The 19,779-nt window shown below is 57.2% G+C and overlaps 1 protein-coding gene across 5 annotated transcripts in view; it reads left to right on the top strand.

Moving 5' to 3' along the window:
- Positions 1-1,159: 1,159 nt before the first annotated feature.
- Positions 1,160-19,779, top strand: part of DGKZ (diacylglycerol kinase zeta) — a 30,708-nt gene continuing 12,088 nt past the window's right edge. For 2 of the 5 annotated variants that reach the window (XM_068554346.1, XM_068554347.1), the window contains exon 1: positions 1,160-1,431. In XM_068554346.1, the coding sequence (XP_068410447.1) occupies positions 1,271-1,431 (161 nt within the window). In that variant the 5' untranslated portion in view covers positions 1,160-1,270. Of the gene's footprint in view, positions 1,432-13,796; positions 13,950-18,794; positions 19,551-19,779 lie in introns of those variants that run through there. The other 3 variants (XM_068554343.1, XM_068554345.1, XM_068554344.1) reach the window with 2 other exon arrangements.

Here is a 19,779-nt window from a genome sequence, read left to right on the forward strand (position 1 = left end):
GCATGTGTACTGTCTGTGCCACCACAGGCGATTGCTCTGGTTCCACTTGCTGTCCTCCTCTCTTGAGGGGGACAACATTTGCTGCCCATGGGGGTCTGTTTGTGTGTGGCTGCGAGGTATATTTCTGGGTGGGTGAGGTATATCTAAGAGGGATGTGGCAACATGTAGCCGTTGTCCTGGGTTATATTTGGGTATAGGAGAAAGACGTATATGTTCACTGAGGGTATGGATGTTGGGGAATGAGAGTGTGGTCCTTGCTTCTGTGTATGTATTTATGAGTGTGTAAGAGGTGGGCAGGTGATTCCTGTAGTGTAAGAGATGTACAGGTTCTGTTGGATATTGTGTTGGGAAAGTGCTATGTGTTAGGAGTGTGAAAGAATTAGAAACAGCTTTGGATTTAGAAAGATGAATTTGAATGAGAAACGTGTTGTTGGTGTGTGTGAGGGTCACTAAGTGACTTTGGTCCTGGTATACATTTCTGAGTGTGAGAGGCTGGTGTGGGAAGTGTTAGTTTGTGTAATGAGTGAGCATAATTGTGTGTGAGAGGCGTGTCTGTTCTGTGCGTATGGGGAGCAATTGTGTGACTTTTGTTCCCGAGGGCGTGATTTGGGAGAGCGAAGCGGGTAGGGGTGGAGATTGTATGAGTGGCTGTGACGGGCACAGGGTGTGCGAGAGAGGTGTCTATTCCTTATAGATGTGGGAGGGGAGGTGGTGATAGCCACCCTCGCGAGTGTTCACTTGTGAGTATGTAGGTTGTTTGGTGCGGGGAGACGGGGCTAACAGGAAGAAGAAAAAGGTTGCGTGTGCCTGCGTGCTCGCAGGGCGGCTGTGTCGGGCTGGAGATTCTATTCTCATCCGGGAGGCGGACCAGCTGGGGTTGTGGGCGGGGCTCAGTTGCCCCGCCCCCTCTCGACCCCCGCCCCCTCTGGCGGCCCAGGCGGGTTGCGGCTCGGCCGGCGGCCGGCAGAGGGCGCGGCGGGCCGGTGCCACCGCGTAGCCGAGGGGGCGTGCTCGGCGGCGGGCAGGCAGAGGCCCGGCCAGCTATGCGGGGTCCTGCGGCCGCAGCTGGCGGCACTTCCTGGAGCGGCGGCGGCGGCGGCTGCTTCCCCAGCACCTGGGCGTGGAGTGCGGGGGCGCGCGGCGCGGGGCGGGCGGAGCGAGCGCGCGCCATGGCCGCGGCGGGCGGCGAGGAGCCGGCGTGCTAAGCCCCGGCCGCCGGCCCGGCATGGGCGTCTTCCGCGGGCCCGCCGCCGGCCGGGGCTAGGGCCGGATGGAGCCGCGGGACGGCAGCCCCGAGGCCCGGAGCAGCGACTCCGAGTCGGCCTCCGCCTCGTCCAGCGGCTGCGAGCGCGACGCCGGTCCCGAGCCGGACAAGGCGCCCCGGCGTCTCAGCAAGCGGCGTTTCCCAGGGCTGCGTCTCTTCGGGCACAGGTGAGCGCGGCGGCGGCGGCGGGAGGCATCCCTCGGCCACCTGGTACTGACACCGAGCGGGGTGTCCCCGGGCACCGGCGATCCGGGCTGTCTTGGCGTTGGCTCTGCATGGGGGTCATCCCCCAGCATCCGGGCACTGGCACCGAGTGGGGGTCATTCCCTGGCACCGGCAGCTTAGCGCGCCTCCTCTGTGGTACCGAGGCAGGGGCGGTTTCCAACTCTCCAGCAGGGAGACAGAATCACCTAACCCCCTGGCACCAGCAGGTAGGGCCCCCATGACTGGTCACGATCCCCTTCTTGGCACTGATGGAACAGGGCCCCCTCTGAGCCTCCTGGCCCCAGGGAGGTGGGCGGTCACGTCGCCACTCTGGTCCTCGGTGTGGCCGCGTTGCCTACCACCACTGCGTGACCTCCGCAGAACATGGCCTCGTTGATACTACTGTGACGACCCATGCCTGTCCCGGAGCACTGGTCACAGACTTAATCGCTCAGCATTTTCAGCTTCTCCTTGGGCTTGGGGGTTCCTGGCCACCTGTTTTACACTGCTCTTAATCAGCAGGGAGACCTCAACCTCTGCTCTGCTAGGCAGTAGGCATATCTCCCCCTACCCCCGTCTAGCCCTGCTGGGAAAGGGATGGGGTGCTGACTCTTCAAGCTCTATCTTGGCCTCTCCCCCAGCACACCAAATGTCACTGTCTTGTGCCTGTGACAGGGCTTTGACCAGGACTCTGGTGAGGAACTGTGGGGAGGGTGTGGAAAGATTGAGTGCAGGCAACCCGTGGCATGTGTGCTGGTGTCGGCTGGGAGCTGCTTCCTGCCAGTGCAGCTCTGGTGGAAGTTGAGGGGAGATGGAGCCTCATGAGGACTCCACCTGGCTCCCTGGGCTTCTCCCTGACTTACCCTGTCCTTCTGCAGTGGCCACAGAGCTTGCAGCCAATCAGCTCAGGACCCCAGAGCCAACTCAGACTGGACTCTGACCACTTGGAGTCTGCCCAGGGCCTCCCTCTCACTTTTCTTCAGTTGTCCAGGCTTCATGGCAATTGGCCCCCTGAGCTTTGCCCTGTCCCTTCCCAGGGTTGACCTTACCCACCAATAACATGGGTAGTTTTTTTCTGTACAAGTTGGCATCCCTGTAATGCTGACCTGTGCCCTCTGCCTGCCCTACCCTAAGCAGGGCGCTGCTCTTTGTGCCTGCACTGTGTTGCCGTGCACAAAGATCTGGATCCTCACACTGGCAGATGGAGCTCTGTAGGCCCTTGTGAAACCAGGCAGGCTTCAATGCCACATAAAACGGGGCAGGGAACAAAGCTTCTCGTACCTCTGTTTTGTCACCCACAGCCCTGCATGCCGGAGCAGTTTACACCCAGCTCTGCAGGATGTAGCCTCCAGTGTTCACAGGCTTGTGAGGGGGAGGGAGGGGCTCCGCCAGAGGCTTCCTGTCCCTGCCCACAGGGTACCAAGTGTTGAGCTCTTCTGACCTCTGGCTGTTGCCCCTTGTGAAGGGCACAGGTTTGTGCATGTAGCAGTGAACCTCAGACACATTCAGGAGGAAGGATAAGAAGTAAGAGAACAGCAAGTACCTTTACATAATTCTCTAAAATAATCAGGACAGATGTTATTTCTCCATTTTTATAGACGAGAAGAACACAGGCTCAAAGAGATGAGTAGTTTGCCCAGAGTCACGTAGCAAGTAAGAGGCAGAGATAGAGTTTGAACTCTAGTCTGATTCCAAAACCCACATCCTTTTCTCTATACCAGGTTCCCAAACAGAACATCACAGTGACCTCGGGTGCTTTAGGAACCACAGATTCCTAGATCTTACCCTTGGCATGTCTGACTCATCAGGTCTGGAGATGGGGCTGGGCATCTTTTTTTTTTTTAATTTATTTTTGGCTGCGTTGGGTCTTCGTTGCTGCACGCAGGCTTTCTCTAGTTGCGGCGAGCTGGAGCTACTCTTCTTTGCAGTGTGCGGGCTTCTCATTGCGGTGGCTTCTCTTGTTGCGGAGCACAGGCTCTAGGCACGCGGGCTTCAGTAGTTGTGGCACGTGGGCTCAGTAGTCGTGGCTCGTTGGCTCTAGAGCTCAGGCTCGGTAGTTGTGGCGCACGGGCTTAGTTGCTCCGCGGCATGTGGGATCTTCCCTGACCAGGGCTCGAACCCATGTCCCCTGCATTGGCAGGCAGATTCTTAACTGCTGCGCCACCAGGAAAGCCCCTTTTTTTTAAAAAAATTATTTTATTTTTGGCTGCGTTGGGTCTTCGTTGCTGCGCACGGGCTTTCTCTAGTTACGCCGAGCGGGGACTACTCTTCGTTGCGGTGCGCAGGCTTCTCATTGCGGTGGCTTTTCTTGTGGCGGAGCATGGGCTCTAGGCGCACAGGCCTCAGTAGCTTTGGCTCTCAGGCTCAGTAGTTGTGGCTTGCAGGCTCTAGAGCACAGGCTCAGTAGTTGTGGTGCACTGGCTTAGTTTGCTCCACGGCATGTGGGATCTTCCCAGACCAGGGCTCGAACCCATGTCCCCTGCATTGGCAGGCAGATTCTTAACCACTGCGCCACCAGGGAAGTCCCGGGGCTGGGCATTTTATAAAGCTTCCCAAGTGTTTCTAAGGTGCTACAGTATTACATTCACTCTGGGGATGGTAGGTGATCTGACAGGATGCCTTAATGAGAAGAAAATCAAACAGCACCTCCGAAAGTGTGTAAGGAGTCTCCCCTGCATAGTTGCATTGTGCTGGGGCATTGGGGCACACAGAAATGAATGCATTTGGAAAACCCAGTAGAGTCAGGGAGAGGGCAGTGGGGTAAAGACTTCCCCCTGACAAGCCTGGGCGTTTGGAGAATCAGATGTCCACGGGGCTGACCTGCCTCCCCTTGCTTTGGCTGGAGGCTGGGGGGACAGATATTTGGAATAGTGCACCGCCTTGGCACCGTCCCTTTAACGCTGTTTACTTGGTCCTGCCACCTTTGCGGGTTGCCAATCTCAAAACTCCCCAGTGCCCCAGCTGAACCTAGCCCTCCGTCTTTCCCCAGGCTCCAAGCTCATTCTCAGCCGGGCTCTTGCTGCTCATTGGGCATCCACCCTCTGAATTACCCCCTTCCTGCTCCCCTCCCCTTCTCCCCACCCCCCCACCCCCCACGCCATACACACTTCAGGCCTTGGGGCTGAGGGACCTGCAAGGTGAACAGACAGTGGATGGAAGGGAAGATAACAAATAGGTTGGTGGTGGCTGCGGAAGCTGTATTGAGACTTCTGCATTCGGATCTTGGCTCAATGGTAGAGTTCTAGAATCAACTAGCACTCTCTGCTGTGGGCTTGGGAGGTGTAGTGATGGTACATGGGCCACATGTTTGCCATCCCTGGTCTGGTAGAACGGTCTGTGAATGGCAGCCTCTTTGGCATCTTCCTTAAAGAGGCTTTTTCTTAAAGCCCACTGCAGCCTCCCACACCTGGTTCACCCTCTGGACTCTGGGGAGCAGTTTGCCATCTCCCCTTTTTCATTTCGCCCAGGAAGGCACACGGCTGAGCCATGCTCCTCCCCAGCTCCATTCCACCTCGCCTGTCCTTGCTGGGAAGCATCAGCCACTCCCACATGAGGAGGTATAGGTTCTGCTCTCCCCAGGGCATCTGGGTTTTCCTCTGTCCTTACCGTTCAGATTCTGTTGGCCTTGAGGGGTGGTCAGTCAGAAGTGAGAGGGAAGTTGACTCTGCCTCCTCCTCCTCCTCTTCCAGGGCCCACCTGGAGAGGACCCCCTCATCCTCTGGCCCTGTCCGAGCAGCCTGAGCCGGGCAGGTCACGCAGCTTGTGGATTAACTGCTTTTGCACCCCAGGGGGCATCAGAAATTACCTGGCACTTCACACATCTAGACGGAAGGCACCTCAGCCTGCAGAGCCCCTGGGAGCCTGAGCGTTGGCTCTGCCACCTCTGCCATTCATTAGTGCTTAAAGTCATTCATTCCTAGAGGGCAGAAAACGCACCTGTGGGACAGGTTTGAGACAGTAGGTCCCATTTAGAGGTGATGCCACGCAGGGCCAGGTGAGCGTGGTCCTGAAGTCCAGGATGGCGGAGCGTGCCCGCCGGGCAGCCTGAGCAGAAGCAGCGGCAGTTTGGGTTGATTTTGCAGTGATCGGGAAGGGGCGTGTTGAGGACTGCCTCACGTTCAGAGGCAAGAACCTGGGCTGCGGTGCTGGGATGTCTGGGAGCAAAAGGTGCCTCTCTGAGTGGTTTGTCTTGCTCAGGCTAATTCTGGGAGCTGCTCAGGTGGCCAAGGGAGGCAGGTGTAAGCCAGAGTCCCTGGGTTCCCACAGGTTTGGGAAGAAAAAGGGGCCTCGGTGACTGAGCCGTGCATCGGCTCACCTCGCTCTGCCTGTTCCCCACGCGACATCGTGTGCCAGTGTGGAGCCAGCCAGGCCGGGACGTGGGGTGGGAGCCCGCGGTCTTCCCTCTGCTGCCACACACCCGCCAGCGGCTCTGGCTTACAGGCCAGGGGAGGGGGCGGGCAGCTCGTCATATTTTCTCCGTGCCGTCCTCCGAAAATGTCAAGTCTCAGGATGCGGAGCCGCCCGGGACTCTCAGTTGGCAAAAGAGAGCACGAGAGTGGATGTCCTCCCAGGCAAGGACGGAGGAAGGGCTGAGTGACCCTGGGAGAGGGAGAAACAGGCCTGCCTCTGCCGCTTCCTAGAGCCCTCTCCAGAATTCACCAGTCGCCCCCCGAGCAGAGGGGGAGCCAAGTGGGCATGCTGGCCCCGAGGCTTGGCCTGTGCTGGTCCCTAGGAGAAGCAGAGGTTGGGTCCCTGTCCCCCAACAAAGGCGAGAGAGCTTCCAGGTCCAGGAGCTGACTGGAAACTTGCCCTGCAGTGTCGCTAGAGCGACACAAGGGGGCGACAGCTGCCACGGTGGGGCTGTGACGGGGGAGAGCCCCTTTGCTGCCATCCGTCCACTTGTACCACAGGCCTGCTGTGGGTGGACCCACACAGACCCCCGCTGCTGAGCTACCTGATACTCTGGCTGCGGCAGAAGGTGGGCTGGGCGTGAGCTGCCACATCACCTGGCCCGACCCCTCCCCCTCTCTGAAAATTGAGGTCCAGTGCGTTGACCTTGACTGGGCTGAGGTCTCACAGCTAACTAAGGGTTATCTGGGACTTCAGTGCCAGTCCCCTAATTCCAGGAGCGTGTCAGTTTGTACCACATCACAGGACCCCAAAGGCTTCCCTGCTTTCTGAGAAATCCTCATCCGGCACCTTCCGACCTGCCCTCCACCTCCCCTCCCCCCTGCCGCCCCCTGAGTAATTCTCTGGGTCGGCATGGGGGGACGGGGCAGCATGGGCAGGAGGGGGCAAGCCCTGCACCTGCATCCAGGCTCACCGTCTCCCCTCACTCCTGGGCAAGACTAGCAGGGTGCACCTCTGGGTGATGCCAGGCGCTCATTTCTTGCCCCCCTGGACTGCTTCCTCTGTGCTTCACACGTGGGAACCCCTGATGCCCTTAGGATATCGTCCTCACATAGGGCTGCCGTGTGGCTTCCCACCCCACGGTTCTCAGCACCGGGCCTGCCTGGCACTCCAGTCACAGGTGGGAGTCTTGGAAGGCAGTTTCAGGTGGAAGAGGGCAGGCCAGAGCAGTGACCAGAGGCCCTTGAGGAGCTATCATTCTGCCGTCTTTCCTCGTCTGCCCCCGTCCTCAGCTGAGACACCAGAGGCATGGTTAGGTGGTGCAGAGCAGGTTTGATGAGACCGAGGGCTCTGTGGCCCAGGTAGAGGCAGGAGAGGCTGAGGAGATGAGCACTCCCACCTGCCAGCCCTCTGACACTCATCCGGACGCAGGGGACGTGCCAGCTCATCTTCCTCTGGCCATTAACGGTTGCCAGAAGCTTGTAAATCCATCAATTTCATGTAATCCTCTGAACAACCTTGTAGTTGATTTTATTCCCATTTTACAGATGAGACACCAAGGCTCAGCGAGGTCAGGGGCCTGGCCCAGGATCATGCAGCTTACGCTGGAGCCCAAACCCAAGTATCTTTTCATAACACCAGGCTGCCCTACTTACTAGCACTCCTTTCTTCTATTCTTTTATTTTCCCATCACCAAACTGGTAGAGCCTAAGAAGGGGTTTAAGTGCTTGAACCCCTTGAAACTGAGAGATCTTTGTCTTGTGTGGGAGTAGAGTGAGGCCCTTGAAATGATCTGTGCCCCAACCCCAAGGGAGAACTGCCACCAGGATCCTAGCCTCAGGGGGAGCAAGGCTGAGCGGTGGCGGGGTTGGGGGGGGAAGACCCTTGGGTAGGGAGACTCGGGTTGTAAGGAGGATGTCATGTGGCTCCCTGGCTGGATCTGGAGTGGAGGAGCAAGTCTGGGACCTTTCATCTTGCTTTCAAAGTGCAGGGAGCAGACGACTCAAGGGATGTGTTCATAGGAGCTCCAGATATCACCCTGGGGTCAGTGGGTGGCCTGTGGCCTGGGGAGAGGTGTTAAGGAGGAGAGCACAGCGCACCAGGCCTCACGGTGAGAGGTCTGAAGAGAGAGGGAGGGCCCCGGAGCTCTCTCCCTCCACTGTAGAGACCTCCCCGCCGCTTGCACCTGGCCTAGCGCTAGTTCAGAGCTCCCACATAGAGGCCTCTCCCCTGCCAGGGCTGAACCAAAATAGCTGTCTAGGAGCCTGGGCCTGCACCGCCCACGCCACAGCATCTCGCGGGTTAGCAGCTTGCCTGTCTCTCCGCCCCCCTTCCCCAGCTTGCTGACATTTTACTGGGGCGGGGGTGGTTGTGAAAGGGGGCCCTAGCCCACGCAGACACCCCACTGACGCAACCTGTCAGCCACTTGCCCTCCTCTGAAGGGCATCCTTTCGGGTGAGACCTTCCTTCCGGCTCCACAGATATGGGGTTCCTACCAGGAGACAGTGTAAGGAATACTTGGGGCTCCATGCCACTGCTGAAATCCACCCATGGAAGACCCAGGGCAACCCGCAGAAGCTGTTCTCCCTCTGGGGGGCCTTTTTTTTTTTTTAATACTTAAAAATCTTTTGAAAAGCATTAAGTATTTGCCATGAGGAAAGTATACAGAATAACGTTAACACCTACCACTTAGCTTGGTCAGATCTTACCATTACGCCATATTTGCCTTAGACAGAGATGGAGGCCTCTTGTCTCCCTCCCCAGAAGAAGCGACAATCCTGATTTGGGTGTTTATATTCTCGTGCCTGTTTTAAGATTTTTTTTTTCCTATGTACGTATGCATCCATAGCAACACACAGTACTGTTTTTTTTTTTTTAAAGAGATTTTAAATTTATTTTATTTATTTATTTATGGCTGTGTTGGGTCTTCGTTTCTGTGCGAGGGCTTTCTCTAGTTGCAGCAAGCGGGGGCCACTCTTCATCGCGGTGCGCGGGCCTCTCACTATCGCGGCCTCTCTTGTTGCGGAGCACAGGCTCCAGACGCGCAGGCTCAGTAACTGTGGCTCACGGGCCCAGTTGCTCTGCGGCATGTGGGATCTTCCCAGACCAGGGCTCGAACCCGTGTCCCCTGCATTGGCAGGCAGATTCTCAACCACTGCACCACCAGGGAAGCCCCACAGTACTGTTTTGTATGGCTTTGCCCTTGAGTTAAATGGTGTATTGTACGTATTCTGAATTTAGGTTTTTCCCTCCATGTTGTTTTAGAGATTTAATTGTCTTGAAACATGAGCACTAGTGTGGAGCCATTTTAACTGCCATATACCATTCCTTTTTGTGACTGTTGACGGACATTTAGGTTGTTGGTAGTTTTTTTGCCGTTGCAAGTAATCCTTCAGAGACTGTGCTGGGACACGGCTCCTCGTGTGTTCTGTCCACCAGTGCGTGGTTACAGAGCAGTGTATCTTCAGCTTAGATAGTTGTAGGCAAATTGTGCACCAAAGTGGTTGTCCTAATTTTTAGGCCTCTGGAGTTATTTTTCTGTCTTTAAAGTTTTAGTAAACCGAGGAATGGGTTACCATGAACACTTTCTCTTTCAAGCCTGCAATATCCCATGAGGAAGGCAAGGTGGTATTATCCCCATTAATCCGATGAGGAAATTGAGGCCCAGCCAGGGTAAGAGACTCAGCTTGAGGTTGCATAGCCGGTCAGAGGACCTTTGAGTCCAAATCCTCGGAAAGCACCTTTGACCCCTGTGACCTCTCAGGGAGATTGGAGGCACATTTTCTGTCTTCGAGGCAGGGAAAAAAAACCCTGTGTGGAGTGCACGAAGCTCGGGAGGCCGAGTGGGGCCCTGGGGGCTGACAGCTGATTCTAAGAAGATCTAGTAGATGGAGGAGGGAGCAACTTGGTCAGAAGAGTCAGAGGGGGAGTTAAATTTTGAATGAGGGATAAGGGGGAATGCTGCTCCTGGCAGATGGGGAATGGAGCCTGCTGCAGACACAGGAGAAGGCAACAGGAGGGACCAGTCACAGGAGAAGAGGGACGTGGGGGCCAGCAGGGGCTTCGTAACGCTCCCAGCGAGGTGTTGGGAGACTCAGAGGGAGACATATCGGCATTCCCATCAGGGATCGATTTCACTGTGTGCCTCTGAGACACAGGAGCTCAGCCCACACCAGCAATTTGTCCACCCAAGGCTGGCAGGAAGGCCTCCAGAACTGGCCAGCCACTGGGTCACTGCGCTGGCCCAAAGCCCTTTGCTCTCAGCATGATCCTTGAGGCTGAGCCTGGGCCATTCACTTGTCCCTCCATTCACTCTTCAAACCACATCCAGCACTTCTAGACCCTGGGGATGCAATTACGAGTAACACATGGTCCCAGGGGCGCACGGTCTGGTGGGGGATACCAAGCTGCAAACCAGCGCTGATGGCCCAGAACAACCAAGAGAGGGCCTGAGTGTGGGAGCAGCTAACGCCCGGGAGAGGAGGCTGGGGAGAACTTTCCAGCAGAGCCGATACCTGAGCCAGCTCTGAAAAGATGAGAGGAAAAAGATGAAGGAGCGTTCACTGAGCAGAAGAAGAGATGGTGTTCCAGGCAGAGAGACTGTCAGGTGCCACGCACACAGGCAGGAAGAGGCCCCTGTGCATTGCTTGACAGGAGCATCTAGAGGTAGAGTGAGGGGTTGAGAGCATAGACCCGGAGCAGACTCCTAGGTTGGAATCCCAGCTCTGCCACTTACTAGCTGCGTGATCACAAGCAAGTTGTTTAATCTCTTTGTGCCTCGGTTTTCTGATGTGTAAAATGGGGATAGTACTACTATTACTTTTTATGAAATGAAACGAGTTAGTATTTGTAAAACACTTAGGACGGTGTCTGGCACAGAGTGAGTTATGTACTTGTCAAGTAAAATGTAAAAAGTATGAAAGCGAGATGGGAGAGGAGGCCGAGAAGCCTGTTGACTGCCAGGCCCAGGTCTTTGCATTCTGTTCCCTGACAGTAGAGAGCCATTGAAGGATACATGGACACTTAAGGATGAACTCTGGTGGCAGTGGGAGGATGGTTTGGAGGGGAGGCTCTAAAGGCATGAGTCAGTCATTAATTCCACAAACATTTCTCCAGGGCCTACCAGGAGCCAGACCCTGAGACAGGGACTCAGGATAGAAGGAGAGAGAGACTGGGGATGTTTCAGCAAGGAGCTCAGAGCTGGGGTCCTGCCCTGCCCCCCCCCCCCGCCCCGGCATCTGAGGCAGCCACTCCTCTCCCCTCCTTGCCCACATCTTCACCTTGTGACTTCATGTCACCAAACCCTGTTGCCAGGTTTCATAAGGAAAGCCTTGGAGAACGTGGAGTGGGCAGTGGCACCCAGCCCGGAAAGGAGCCTCAGCTGTCACTCTCTGGGTCCTCTGGAGAGGAGAGGAAGGCAACTGCTAAAACAAAGGCTGCTGCCATCCCCCTGTGCCCAGCAAAGAGAAGTAGCCTGGGCCTTGTGGTCAGCCCTCGGGTGCGGTACCCGAGGTGGAGGAAGCCCTTCTCTCCCCCTTACGGCTCTGGTCCCTCCCCGACGGAATTCCGTGTTCCTTCCTCCTCAGCCGATCAGCAGTAAACACTGGACCCACTGCCAGACACCGTGCTGGGCTGCCCAGAGGCACTAGATCTGGCCCCTGGCCCCACAGGAGCTCGTCTGGTGGGTGGGAGGAACGAGGCATATGGACTTGAGAGAATCAGGACTTCCAGGGGTCCCATGGCAGAGGAGCCAGATGGGTGGTGTGGAGTCATCAGTGGGAGTGAGGTACTCTTGGCTGGGGCAGCTGTGAGCAGGTGGGATTTTGATACGAGGTGAGGAAGGAGGCCGGTATTCCAGGCAGAAGGTCTGCCATGTGCAAGGGCACAGCAGTGAGCTTGGGCTCAGCCAGATTAGGGGGCAGAGAATAAGTTGCGTTGGTTAGCACCAAGTGTTGTATCAAGGCATAGGAAGCTGAGTTAGTGCCACATTGCAGAAACCACGTTTGCTAGGCTAGAGGATTTAGAATTCATTCTAAATCAGTGGTTCCCAAAGTATGGTCCTGGGGTTGCCCTTGACCCTTTCAGGGGATGGTTGAGGTCAAAACTGTTTTCGTAATAATACTTTCAGAGCTGCCCTAGTTTGTGTCCTTCTCACTGTGTTGATATTTGTACTCATTGTGTAAAAGCAACGGTGGGTAAAACTACTGGAGCCTTGGCACAGACAAAGGCAGTGGCCCCAACCTAAACTTGTAGCCATTGTATTCTTCACACTCACAACAACAAAAATGCAGTAAATATATTAATTTTCTAAAGCCTAGATCCTTGAGTACGCTTTTTTAAAAGTTCTGTGTGAAGAAATGTGAAATATACATACGGCACTTTTGCTGCAAACCAAACTATGATGGCTGTCTTGAAAAAGCACTTTTGTGACTGAGTTGCGAGCCCTACTTGTCACTTTTTTTTTTTTTTTTAAGGAACACCATTTAAACTTGAAAGAACACCTGAGGGCAGACAGAACTCTTCAGATTTGGATATTTAGCAGACGTTTTCTCAAAAATGAAGTGAGCTTGTCACTTCAAAAACAGTATCAGTATTTGTTGCTATTGATAAAATTTGTTGCTATTGATAAAATTTGAGTGAAAATTAGAATTTCAGAAACTTTGTTCCAGTGTGTGGAGATCTGCCTAACTCAGTAAACCAGTATTTTCCAATGACCTATGCTTGATGTTTCAAAATTCAGAATGCAAGACAGACCAGTGAAAAGTTCAGATCCCACGTAGCCACTAACCTTTAAGAAACTACCACTTGTCATATTTTGGTGTAGTAGCAGAGAATATCCATAATTGCGTGAAAAGGCTATTAAGATATTCCTTCCTTTTCTAACTAATTGTCAGTGTGAGGCAGAAGTTTCTTCATGTACTTCAACCAAAACAACATATCACAACAGATTGACTGCAGAGGCAGATATTAGAATCTAGCTGTCTTCTATTAAGCGAGACATGAGAAATTTGCAAAAATAAAAACATGCCACCCTTCTCACTACATTTTTGTTTTAGAAGATACAGTTTATTTTTCATAAAAGTATGTTATATGTTAACAGTTACTGGGTTTATTGTTTTTCAACAAATGAATAAATAGTATTTTAAATATTTCTCAGTTTTAGTTTCTAATGTGGTCAATGTTAATAGCTATAACCCCCATAAACAAAACCGTTTGGGGAGCTTCAATAATTTTTAAGAGTGTAAGGGGGTCCTGGGACCAGGATGTTTGAGAGCTGCCACTCTAGATCCTAGGGGCTAGGAGTGTTAACGGAGGGGTGGCGTTCTAGGCAGGATGGGTGTGACATGGGCTGGCTTTCTTCTGGATCTGACAGGCCCCCTTGGCAGGGCTGGGAAACCCAGGATCAGGAGGCTCCGCTCAGCCACTTCTGAGCTGTGGGCAGTCACGGGCCTCCATGAGCCTCAGGTGCCCTGGGGGTTCAGCTGGGAGCGAAATGCCACTTGCACAGGGGAATTACAAGCCTCCTGTCCGGCAATGCTTGTGAAAAAGTGCTTAGTAAGTTGTGAAACACTCCATAGATACTTATTTTTGTGGTTATTTTGTCCGAAGCCGGTGCTTAGCTGTCTCAGATGCTTTCCCCAGACCCCGGAAAACCTGTCCAGTGGGTGCGAGAGGGTGTAGGGTGACCCGCCTCTTCTCCCCGCAACCCTCCCGGAGCTGAGGCAGGGGCTGAGCTGTGCCGGGGGCCAGGTGGAGGGGAGGCTCCTGAGCTGTTGCTCAGCGGCCTCTGGGGACTTCGGGAAGAGAAGCCAGGAGGCAAGGCTCGTGCGCGTGTGTGTGCCCGCCCGCCTCCCGCCCACTGCCGCCTGCTTGCACTGCTGGGAGAGGAAGTGCAGTCGCTTACCGATCGGGTTATTTTCATAACGGCCGTCTCAGGCGTGGGGGAGGAGGGTGGCAAGGGGGAGGGGGCAGGGGAGCAGCCACAGCAGCTCACTCCCCAAACTAGGACTTGCTCAGCCGGAGGCTGGCCCGGAGCTGGAGCCAGAGCCGGGGGGTCGCCTGCCCCCCCCCCGGGACCCCAGCCCCTGCCCGCTGGCCCACCTCCTGCCTGCCGCCCTGCCTTCCAGATCAGGTCAAAGGGGCTCGCCTCAACCCTTCCTTGCCTTCTGCTTCCTCCCTCTTGGATCTGTCTGGGTGGGCCTGGGGAGGGGTGGATCAGGGTGGGCCCGGGCACCACCATCCCCAGTCGAGGCTCCTGAAGCTGATGGAAAGGGACCGGCAAAGCGTAGGCCGACCGAGCTCCTGTCTGAGCTCCTGTGCCCGAGCCAGGGCAGAACCCTGTTGAGGTAAACATGACTGGCCTGGTCGCCTCCTTTGCCATGCAGCCCTGGCCCACCTCTCCCCCCTGTGCGTTCTGGTTTGGTTTGGTTTGGTTTGGTTTTGGCAGGATCCTTTTAGTGAACAGAGACCTGGGAACCCTGACACACCAGCCCCGGGCAGGCCCCCTTTCCAGCCGTCCCCGTCTCCTTCCCTCCGACCTCAACCTCAGGGCCGTGGGAGCAAAGCAGCCAGAGGTGGCTTCTGAGCAGCAGACCCTGGGGAAGCAGCTCCAGGCCCCGGCTCTGGGGCTGCTGGAAAGGGGGCCGCATTGCACCATTCCCAGCCTGCACCGGGAAGAGGGGTGTGAGGGGCCCGTCCACAGCGTGGAACAGGCACTCTGGCCGAATCCCACAGCGCGGCCTGTGCGAGCACCTCTGGAAGCAGAGGGGTCCCCGGGGGCCAGGCCTGGTGCCAGGGGCAGAGGGCGTTCATCACAGCAGGAGCAGACACCCAGGCGGCTCTGGCTGCCAGGCTCTGTTCCTCAGGGGGTGGGGGTTGGCCGTCCTGGGAACTCCAGCTTTCCCTTCCGGGTTCCCACCCCCACCGTGGGCAGAGACAGACCCCAGGAGGTGGCACTATCCACACGCCCTGGCGTCTGCCGTAGGCGTAGGCCCTGCCCTGCCTCTCCTCTCTGCCAGCCGCATCAGGTACTTTCTACCATTATCTCATCCGAACCTCCCTTATGTCAAACCTCCTAAACTAGGTCGTTGCATCCCCATTTTGCAGATAAGAAAATTGAGACTCGGAAAGGTTAGTTGATCAGCCCGGGAAAGCAATGGCAGATATAGGATGCCAGGGCTCACGGGCTTTTCCACTTGAAGCTAACATAGGGTGTGAGACAGTCTGGCTGGGAGGCCAGGGGTCCTGTCCTTCCTAGCCAGTCGCCGATGAAGCTGGGGCACTCGTGTCCGCTCGCCCCCGGCAGCTGCCTTAGCTTGGCCACCTGCAGCCCCACTCGGTGCTGTTCACCAGGGGTGCATGGCCAGCCACCACTGTGCATGTCTCCCCGTAGCATCCTTTGTCCTCCCCAGGCTCCCAGCAGCCAGTTGACGGGGCCCGTGAGTCCTTTCCCACTCTGCCCCCTTCGGGTGTGACAGGATTACCCCAGGTCCCCCACCGGGAGGCTGAGGGACAGCCATTTGTGCTCTGCTGTTGGTGTTAGAGCCCTGTGGGGCTTCCTCCGGTGACCTTTACATGTACCGTGTGGTATGTGGAAGGTGACAGAGCGTGAGGTGACAAGAAGCTGCCGCTCGGAGCTGTGCTGTGGGGAGAAGCTCCACGCCCAGGCAGAGGAAAGGCTGGGACAGGCCTGAGACCAGGCTGGGCTTCTGAGCAGACCCAGGAGAAGCCTCAGCAGAGATAGGAAGTCAGGAGTCAGGCCACTGCTGACCAGAGGACAGAGGTTTCTATGGAGATGGGAGGAACAGGAAGCATGGGGCCTGGGGGGAGGGGGTGTTGGGAGCGTAGAGGAGTGGGTGCCTTAGAGGCGAGCTTGTCATAGGGTGTCAGGTCAGCCAGCTGACTGCCTCCTTGGACCAACAAGGAGACTGAGGCCCGTGAGGGAGGGGCTTTGCACATGGCCACACGAGGCCAGGCTGGCCTAGCCTGCCCCGCCCCCGCTCACACTGACTGCACCATCAGGCCCCTGAGGAGACCCCGGGGCAGTGTGTGGGCTCGAACGCAGTAGGGGAGCACCTGTAAGTCGCCCCCGTGTCATGAGGCGGATGTGCGGGCGACCTCATCCTCCCGGCGCCTCTTGTTGTGGGTCTGGGGCAGCAGGCAGGGTCCAGCCTCACTGCCACCCAGCGAGCAACTGCCGCACCTCCCCCCCCTCCCCAGTGACTGTGGCCTTTTGTTTTCTGGGTGAAACTCACATCGGGCGGTGTGTTTGGCTGACTAATCTCCTCCGGGCTGGGCAGCTGTCACAGGGCGGCCTGACCAGGCGGGCAGGGAAAGCTGACACCCTGGGGCAGTGCTGGCAAGCCGGTGCCCTGGGGCAGTGGGCAGCTGGGCCTTTGGACTCCCCTTCCTGGGTGCAGAGCAGACCCTGCGTCAGCCAGCCCTGGGTTCAGGTCCCAGTCCTGCCGCTGACCAGCCGAGTGATCTTGGAGCATGTTACTGCACCTCGTCAAGCCTGTTTCCTCATCTCTGTAATGGAGCCATCGATCCTGCCTGCCTCAGGAGGTGGTGGTAGTGAGGATCAAACGCGATGATAAACGAACGCACTTAGCCCAGGGCCTGTCGCATAGTAGGTGATGGGTAAATGGGACTGCTACTGTCCTTATTATGGCTCCCTTCCCTCCCCCCCCATCCCACCTTAGTCCCAGCTCGTGGCCCATCAGGGAAGACCCTGCACTCTGCCGCATCTCTGGGGTGTGGGCTTTGGGGTTCAGGTAGAGGCAGGTTCCGGCAGTGGCTCCGCACAGACTAGTTGTGCACTTTGGGGGAGTTACCTCCTCAGTCTCCCATGAGGAACGGGGCATGATACAGTATCTATTCTTTAGGGTGCTGTGTTTATTTATTTAAATTTTATTTATTTATTTATTTATTTTTGGCTGCATCGGGTCTTCGTTGCTGTGCGTGGCGTTCTCTAGTTGTGGCGAGCGGGGGCTACTCTTTGTTGTGGTGCACGAGCTTCTCATTGCGATGGCTTCTCTTGTTGCGGAGCACGGGCTCTAGGCGCGCAGGCTCAGTAGTTGTGGCATGTGGGCTCTAGAGCACAGCCTCAGTAGTTGTGGTGCAGGGGCTTAGTTGCTCCGCGGCATGTGGGATCTTCCCAGACCGGGGCTCGAACCCATGTCTCCTGCATTGGCAGGCGGGTTCTTAACCACTGCGCCACCAGGGAAGTCCCTAGGGTGCTGTGGTTTATAAAATGGTACACATGTTTGCAGAGGGCTTAGAACCATGCCTGTTACAGGTGGGCACTCAGTAAACATAAGCCGTGATGGCATTGACTTTAGGAGGAAGCCAAGAGCTCTCCTGCCTTTCTCCCTGTCACCTGCAGAGGCTGGCGGACTGTAAGAGGCAGAGAGCCGGAGCTGGGCAGACCCGAGCACTGCTTCCCCAGGCATGGGTGCCTCCATGTCAGTACCTCCACAGCCATCCAGGGCCCTGCCCGACGCTGCCTGCCCGGACCCACAGGGCAGTAGCAAATCAAGGGTGGGGGTGGTGGATGGGAGGAGTAGGCGCTGGACATGCAGCCCAGCCCTGATTCCTCAAACCCATCATCTTCCACCTTTTGTCCAGGGCTCCCACACTCTCTCAGAGGCCCTCAGCTAGCAGAAGTATCTCTCCTGTCAGCCCCAGGCAGGTGTCCCATGGCCATGACTCAGACCTCCCTGTGGCTGCCAGGGCCCAGGAAAGTACTTGATGGCAGGACACAGGTGTCCCTGGGAATTCTGGAGGCGTTGCCCCCCTGAAGCATACCAGGCTTTCTGCCCCTCCCGCACTGTTAGGGGGAGGTGAGGGCGCAGGGGCTCCCAGCCACCTGTGCAGAAGGGGCGGCAGGGGGTAGGTGAGCTGGCAAAGGAAGCGGAGCCTGTGTTCAGACCAGGTCAAGGGAGGATGGCTTGAGCAAGGGTGGTCCCCGAGGCTCCTGCAGGAGGGAGCTCTGGGTAGCTTAGTGTCTGGAATTCTCAGCATTTGGGCTTCGAGCATTGGCCCCCAGGTCAAGGTGCAGTTCATGGGCTTCCTCAGCAGCAGAGCTGGAAGGGTTTTCCGACATCATCCAGCACTTTCTCACATGGAATGTCCGTACTGTGCCTCTTCAGAAAGGTAAGACCAGGAAAGTTCTTACTGTCAGCCCCTCAGAGCAAGAGCACACACACACCCAGAGCCCAGAGGCACTCTCTTGGCTCTTGTGGCTTCCCACACAAAGTCCCCCTGGTGGCTTCTCTCCCTGTGCAGCTGCCTCTCCGGTTTTCGGGGGGCCTTAGTTCCCCGGGGCCTTCAATCCCCAAGGCAGACGTCAGATCCTCTCCATTTCTAGTGCCACTGTCAGCCTGACCGCAAGTCAGGGGGTCGTATCAGGACTGCATTTCTCTTCAGAGAGCCTCAGTTTCTTACCATGGTTTGGTTTGTGCCATGTTCCAGGAGGGGACACCTAAGCCTAACCTGCCCTGTGTTGGTGGCAAAACAAAGGCCTAAGGAGAGGAAAAGCCTTGCCCTCAGCCCTTCAGTCTGTCTAGGTCGGCTCCAGGCTTCCACCTTCCGTTTTCTTTTCTTTTCCATCAGCTTCAGGCAAGGGACTTGAAGTCCTTTAGGCCAGAGCTTGGTGGATCATGGTGCCTGGACAGGGGAACCCAGATGGGTAGCTGGCAGCCCCTCCTACCCAGTACTCCTGGGGCCGCACAGGGACGGAACTGGGAAGAGCGCTAGTGCGTCCAACAGCGATGAGTGCAGGCTCCCTGCTGGATCCTCTGGCACCCTCAGGCACCCCGTTTACGGAGCTGAGAGGCCACATACGCACCACCCCCCCCCCCATGCCTCCCAAGTGTCCCTTCTCTGGTCAAAGGGCAGAGGCTGTGATGGGGCTCCCAGGCACAGGATGCGCCATGGCCTGGCCCAGCTCCTGATGCTCCCGGTCTCTACCCAACAGCCACCCGCCTGCCCCTGCCATGGAGACCTTCTTTAGGAGACACTTCCAGCGGAAGGCGTCAGGCCCTGGAGAGGGGCAGAGGCGGCCCGGTGGCGTGGGGCTGCCCACGGGCAAGGCCCGGCGCCGCTCGCCTGCAGGGCAGGCCTCCTCCTCGCTGGTCCAGCGGCGCCGCTCCAGTGCACAGCTCCAGGGCTGCCTCCTGGGCTGCGGGGTGGGGGCCCCGCGCTCCAGCCGCCGACGCTCCAGCACTGCGCCCCCCGCCTGCAACCCCCGCTTCATCGTGGATGAGGTGCCCGCCCTGCAGCTGCAGCCTGCCGCTGTTGGGGCCCCGTGTCTGGGCGCACCCCTGCTGTTGGCCGGGCTCGTGGGCATGGATGAGGAGGAGGGGGTCCAGGAGGAGGATGTGACAGTTGCGTCATTGGCCACCCAGCCAGGCACCAAGAGACCGGGGCCATCCCCGCATTGGGGAGCCCTGCCCCTGCTGCCCATTCCCCGCTGGCGCCGGCGCCGGGCCTCCTCCCACCTGCTGCCCGCTGACGTGGTGAAAGACCGCGCCCTCTGGGGCCTGCACGGTTACTACCAGCCCCTCAGCCAGCAGCGGCCCTCAGGCCAGCACCTCAGCCTGGGGGGCCGAAGAGCCTCGGGCACCGCAGCTGGCCCCGGGATGCCTGCCTGCGTGCGCCCGCTGTCCCGCAGACGCCAGGTAGCCCTGCGGCGCAAGTCAGCCGGACCCCAGACCTGGAGTGCCCTGCTTGCGTAGGTATAGCTGCAGCCAGCGGGGCGAGTGGCCTCCGTGGGCTGGCTTGAGGGCCCCCGGCTCGGGAAGAGCTCTGAGCCATGCTCGGAAGCCAGCAGGACTCTGAGGAGGGCTCAGTCTCCTCGGGGATCCTCTCAGAGTCTTGGGCTGCCTTAGGGCATCCTCTGCCCTCCCTGTCGCCGTCCCTGTCTTGAGCCGGTGTTGAGGTCACGGTGAGGGCAAAGATCC

The sequence above is a fragment of the Eschrichtius robustus genome, chromosome 11 (assembly GCF_028021215.1).
Source record: "Eschrichtius robustus isolate mEscRob2 chromosome 11, mEscRob2.pri, whole genome shotgun sequence".
NCBI classification, from domain to species: domain Eukaryota; kingdom Metazoa; phylum Chordata; class Mammalia; order Artiodactyla; family Eschrichtiidae; genus Eschrichtius; species Eschrichtius robustus.